This window comes from Sinocyclocheilus grahami, unplaced genomic scaffold (assembly GCF_001515645.1).
Source record: "Sinocyclocheilus grahami isolate Dianchi unplaced genomic scaffold, SAMN03320097.WGS_v1.1 scaffold68.1, whole genome shotgun sequence".
Taxonomy (NCBI): domain Eukaryota; kingdom Metazoa; phylum Chordata; class Actinopteri; order Cypriniformes; family Cyprinidae; genus Sinocyclocheilus; species Sinocyclocheilus grahami.
In genome coordinates this window covers 1,699,288-1,705,287 of record NW_015505247.1, presented here as the reverse complement: position 1 = coordinate 1,705,287, position 6,000 = coordinate 1,699,288, and the positions used below count along the sequence as shown (strand labels likewise).

At 34.8% G+C, this 6,000-nt stretch overlaps 1 protein-coding gene across 2 annotated transcripts in view; it reads left to right on the top strand.

The window, feature by feature from the left end:
- Nucleotides 1-6,000, top strand: part of LOC107585258 (S1 RNA-binding domain-containing protein 1-like) — a 53,365-nt gene that overhangs the window by 11,812 nt on the left and 35,553 nt on the right. For both annotated transcript variants that reach the window (XM_016272200.1, XM_016272201.1), the window contains exons 12-14: nucleotides 837-994; nucleotides 2,452-2,542; nucleotides 3,367-3,474. In XM_016272200.1, coding sequence (XP_016127686.1) covers nucleotides 837-994; nucleotides 2,452-2,542; nucleotides 3,367-3,474 — 357 coding nt within the window. The remainder of the gene's footprint in view (nucleotides 1-836; nucleotides 995-2,451; nucleotides 2,543-3,366; nucleotides 3,475-6,000) is intronic.

Here is a 6,000-nt window from a genome sequence, read left to right as displayed (position 1 = left end):
AATAACTTAAATGATTTTAGCAAATGGCTGCAATATAACAAAGAGTGAAAAATTTAAGGGGGTCTGAATACTTTCCATACCCACTGTATATATATATATATATATATACAGTATATATATGTTGCATTACAATTAAAATACAAAATACATTTCTATAACATGTAATTCTGGGTTCACTAGAGGTGTTTAGAATCCACTCACTGCTCAAAACGCCACAGCTTTGAGTCTCTCATTATAACAAACAAAAAAATGTAACATGATGTAAATTAGAAATACATTGTGCAGTGTAGAGCTTCATTGATTTTAACTGAACTTTCTGAGATTGACATAAACTGAAATGAGTGATGCTTTTTAGTTATTATAATATTTGGATGCTTTCTTGGCTATAATCCATTCGGAATTTGAATTCGTTTTGTTTTTCATGATGCTATGAGGACCAATGACGGCTCACACGCTGCAAAGTTTTGGGAGTGACATCTGCATATAAATGCGGCATTTATATGTGGATGTCACTGTCATTGCAATGATAGTCTTTAACCATAACAATGGACAGGGCAAAAATATGTCAAAATCGATGTAAGCCTACATTAAGGCTAGAGCACCTTCACTAATTTCAGAAGCACCCTCAGTGATTTAATTCAGGAGCCGGGCCTGCCTGTATCGGTAGAAGTAGGAGAAATTATAATTTTATATAGTTCTATAGTATATTTATATATTTACCCCTTATATTAAAGCCTTGTGTGTAGCGCTCTAATGCGAATGCTTTTTTTCTTCCATATCTTTTTTCTCTAACATTCTGTTATTTACCTTTACAACTCTTTTTCTTTCTGTCCCAGGACTAAGTTGACCACTAGTGCAGAAAAAGAGTCCATCGCCATGTTTGTTCGTAATCTACGTCAGCGCCTTCTGATGTGTCCTGTGCGTGGGAGAGTTATCATGGGAGTGGACCCAGGATTTCACCATGGCTGCAAAATAGCAATCCTGTCCCCCACCAGTAAGAGAAGCAGAATAAATGTGGAATGAACTTTGAATAAATGCTAAATCTATCTATATCCATATCTAAAACTATATCTATATCAGGGTTGTTATCCTACAAATGTAACTAAAAACATAAAAATCATTACTTTAATTAAAATAAACTTTAACTGAAATGAATTTATATATCTATATATTGATTTATATATCTGTCTAATGCAGGCATTTTGTCAATTGATTCTAAAAGTTTTGGGACAAAAAGAAGAATGGTGCTTTTTGTCTTAATATTTCAATGCATTTTTTTCATTATAATATTAATATTATATTTTTCTAGTTTTTCTTTTGGCTGCCAACTAATGGTGTCTAAAAATTGATTGTTATGGTAAATTTGAGGTGATGTTTTGAAAACTTTGTAATCACCAAATATAGACTAATATTGAAAAGGACTTAAAGGTGACATATCATGAAAATCGGACTTTTCCAGGTTTTAAGTGCTATAATCAGGTCCCCGGTGCATCTACCAACCAAGGAAACGTGAAAAAGATTAACCCTGTAACCCTGTGACAGCCGCTTTCTGTCCATGTGCTTCGGATGTGTGCTCTCAGAAAACCGTATATCAAAAGTTTAAACTCGTATAGTTTAAAACATGATTTCAGCGAGATAAACATGATAATCAGAACCAAAACAGATGTTTTTAGCAGATACGAGCTGTAATGGCGCAGCTCTATTCTGGAAAAGGGGGTGGGGAGCCGCAGTTAATTTGCATTTAAAGACACAGGCCCAAAAAAAACTGTGTGTTTCTGCTTCCACTCAAAATAGGCATTTTCAAAATGATATAATAAATTATCTGTTGAGTATTTTGAGGTGAAACTTCACAAACACATTCTGGGGACACCAGAGACTTATATTACATATTGTAAAAAGGGGCATAATATGTCTCTAATAAACTTTTGACTTTTAATGAACTGTAATTATTTTTAGTTTAGTGTAGCATATTTTGATGAAGGAGAGTATCTGATTGGCAGGTGTGATGAGAATGCCCATTGTGCCCTCTCGGTGGGAGGAGCGACACGCTGTGCACTGTGTGTGTCCTGTGTCCGGGCGACTTATCGGCCTTGCGGGTGTGAGTCAGGTGGCATTGCCATGTTTTGCCCTCTGCCCCGCAGCAGCACCACATGCAGACCCAGCTTGACTGTGACAGGTCTGTGGGTGTGGAGTCACATGACCTGCCGGGCTCTTGAGGTGTCTTTTGCTATTAGAGTACCTCTCTCAGTCTGACAGAAAATGGCAGCCGTATTGTCTGAGAGGAGAGGGGAACAAGGTGGAGGCGATGAGTGCAGAAAAATTAAAGAGGAAAAAAATGGGAGTCTGCAGTACCTTCATGATGATAACATGTTAAGTTGATGTCCACATAAAATCTAGTCACATACGTCCTCTGCTGTCCTGACATATCTTCTTCCTTTTTTCTTTCCTCAGGTCAGATTCTGCACACAGATGTGGCATATCTCCATGGTCCTGCTAAACACAAAGAAGCAGAAAACCTGCGCCATCTTATGTTCAAACACAGGTATTGCAATCATAATGATAACAGTTTTTAATGCTCATTAAGGCTGCATATTTTCTTTTTTTTTTATTAAAATACAATAAAAACAGTAATATTGTGAAATATTGTTACAGTTTAAAATAACTGTTTTCCATTTGAGTGTATTTTAAAATGTAATTTATTCCTGTGATGGCAAACCTGAATTTTGAGCTGCTTCAGCTATCAATGTTTGTGCTGATTAATATTTTTGGGGATACACTACCATTCAAACATTTGAGGTAAGAAAAAAAAAATTATAATAATACTTTTATTTAGCAAGGACACACTAAATTGATCAAAAGTGCCAGTAAAGATATTTATAATTTTACGAAAGATTTTTGTCAAATAAATGCTGTTCCTATGAACTCTATTCATCAATGAATCCTGAAAAATGTAGCGTTTCCACAAAAATGCTTAATCTTTTCAACATTGATGATAATAAGAACCATTTTTAATATAATAACTGAGCGTCAAAACATCTAATTAGAATGATTTCTGTAGGATCATGTGACACTGAAGACTGAAGTAATGGCTCCTGAAAATTCAGCTTTGCAATCACAAGAATAAATTAAAATGTAAAATTATATTTAAATTGAAATCTTAATTTTTTAAAATTTTCTTTTTACGTTGTAATAATATTCCACAGTATTGTTTTTACTGTTTTTTTTTAATTGAAATAAATGCAGCCTTGGTGAGCATAAGAGACATCTTTATAAAGCTCTTTAAAAAAAAAATCTTAATTATTGCAATTTCTTTTTTTTACCTGTACTGTGTATATATTTGAGTAACTTTTTTTTTTTTTTTAACAGCTGTCAAACTATTGTCATAGGAAATGGCAAAGCATGCAGGGAGACTGAGGCCTTCTTTACAGACCTAATTAAACAACGCTTCTTCAAGCCCCTTGATGTGTCCTATTGGTATGACATTTTCCTTTTTTAAATACAGAGCAGATGAGTGAGCAGTACAGCAGATGTTGTTCTTCTGAGAGTAGCTCAGCAGTTATTGGCTTTGGTGTAGAGATGAAACTTGCATTTGTTTGAGGTCACATCAGGCTCCTGTACAGTCTTATTGCAATTGCAGCTTGAAATTGAAAAGTTTTATCAATAAACTCCACTAAGAGCGAAAATAGCAACTGTGAAGCAAGGTACGCAGAAAAGGAGCAAAGGAAATGGTTTCGGTCTGGAATGTGTTACTCTTGCGGGTTTTAAATGGTATCTGGACCTTGTTTGACTGTCTCTAATTAAAAACAAATATTTCTCACCGTCCTTCAAACCAAACCAGTCCAAAGTGTTCTCATCCAACCCAAATAAAGACTAGATGTGGGATTGTCTCTCTCTCCATCTTGCTAGACTCGTGTTTGTTGACTTTTGGACTTCTCTGACTGGAGAGCTGCCCAGAACCGCTCTGAAGTGGCCGTTTATGGCATACACTGATGGCGGTTTTCATTACAGCTCTCCGCATCCCTCAGCGCAACTCAGATGGGTTGCCAGGTCTGCCTCAGTAGTTCTCAGCAAAGCATGATGTGTCAAAATTGACATCCAAGGCGTTCCACAAGTGGATCCATTTCAACCTCCATTCTAAAATGAAAGTGGAAGATTTGAGATCTCCACATTGGCAGTGCAACAGCGACTGCCACGCCAGGGTGTGCCAGACAGTTTGTTTTCTGTCATGGTAGTCACAGCCAAGTATTTGTAGAAGCAGGGTGCTAGTTGAAATAAATTACACTTATAAAATTGCATACTTAAATGTTCCCTTAAGTGGAGAAATTGATCTAGTATATTTAGTTGTGTGAAATGCTCAGACACTCCGCAAAGAAAGAATATCAAGTGGTTACATTTGTATGAAAGCATTATTTCATATTTTACAAAATCAGAGTCTGGTGGTGTACAGTATCATATGAAAGTAGTTAGTTAAAAGAGACATATAATATATGCCTATTTTAATACACATTTCATTTTAATTTCTATTCATATTTTATCTTAATGTCCACTTATAATTTTTTTTTAATTAAAAATAATGAAATATTCAAATACTTTTTATGCCAGTTTTTCACAGTTGGTCTGACTTTTGAAGTTTCCATTTTTTTTAGTACTTGCCTCTTACTGAATAATTCCATTGTACACTTGTAAACATTCATAGATCTGACTGACTTTTGTGCATTGTACACTACCATTTAAAAGTTTGGGCTTTTAAGTACCAGCATTTTAGACTTTGTAATGTTTTTAAAATAAATCTCTTATGTTCATCTAGACTGCATTTATTTGATAAAAAAAACTGAAATATTGTGAAATATTATTGGATTTTAAATAATTGTTTTCTATTTTAATATATTTTAAAATGTAATATGTTGCTGATTTTTTTAACAGTAATTACTCCAGTCTTCAGTGTAACATGATCCTTCAGAAGTTATTCTATGCTGACTTGCAGCTCAAGAAACATTTTTATAAGTATCGATGTTGTTGATGGTTGTGCGGTTTCATTTTTTGTCTAAACTGTGACACTTTTTTTAAAAAGATTTTTTGAACTTCAAAAGAACATCTTTTGTAACATTGTAAATGTCTTTTTAAAAACAATTTAATGTGTCGTTGCTGAATAAAGGTATATTTAGAAAAAAAAAAAACTGATCCCCAACTTTTGAGTGGAAGTGTAGATATGTTTTAGGTACAGGTGCATCTCAATAAATTAGAATGTCGTGGATTTTTGTTAAATGTGAGCCAAAATCATCACAATTAAAAGAACCAAAGACTTAAACTACTTCAGTCTGTGTGCATCGAATTTATTTAATACACGAGTTTCACAATTTGAGTTGAATTACTGAAATAAATTAACTTTTCCACGACATTCTAATTTATTGAGATGCACCTGTATATGTGTGTTTGGAAATATGCGAGTGTTTGTTTTTCCAACACATCATTCCCTTTGAAAGTTCGTCTCCACAGTGCACTTTGTACATAGTCAGTTAAACCAGCAGCTTCCTTTGCACTGTCTGCTATCTGTCTTCCCACTCTTCAGCTTGTTTTCTTTCTTTCGCCTGACTGCTCCAGAGGAAAGACAGGCAGTGCTAGCAGACTGTATGCGGTAATGAGCCTGCGGGATGAGCCGCACGGCTCTCAATGACCTGGTGCTCTTCCTTTAAATGAAGGGACTCTTGCCTGTTGAGTTGGTGGCATTGTTCCTTGCAAAAGTCCGGGTTAAACACTTACCTCTTGTCATCTTATTTTGGTTATTTCTATAATAATGACTTTTTTAGGGCCTTGGATGTTTTTTTTTTTTTAAGAAATAGGAAAAAATTTACTTCACGCCGAAATGTACTTGTGTGCAAGAGTGTAGAGTTACTGTAAATAATACATTAGTGTATCCACCTAATTTTTTACATAAGAACTGATGCACTTGGATGAGTAAGGCTTATTTCAGCTCTACAAAAACAGTCTGTTTTGCTGTTT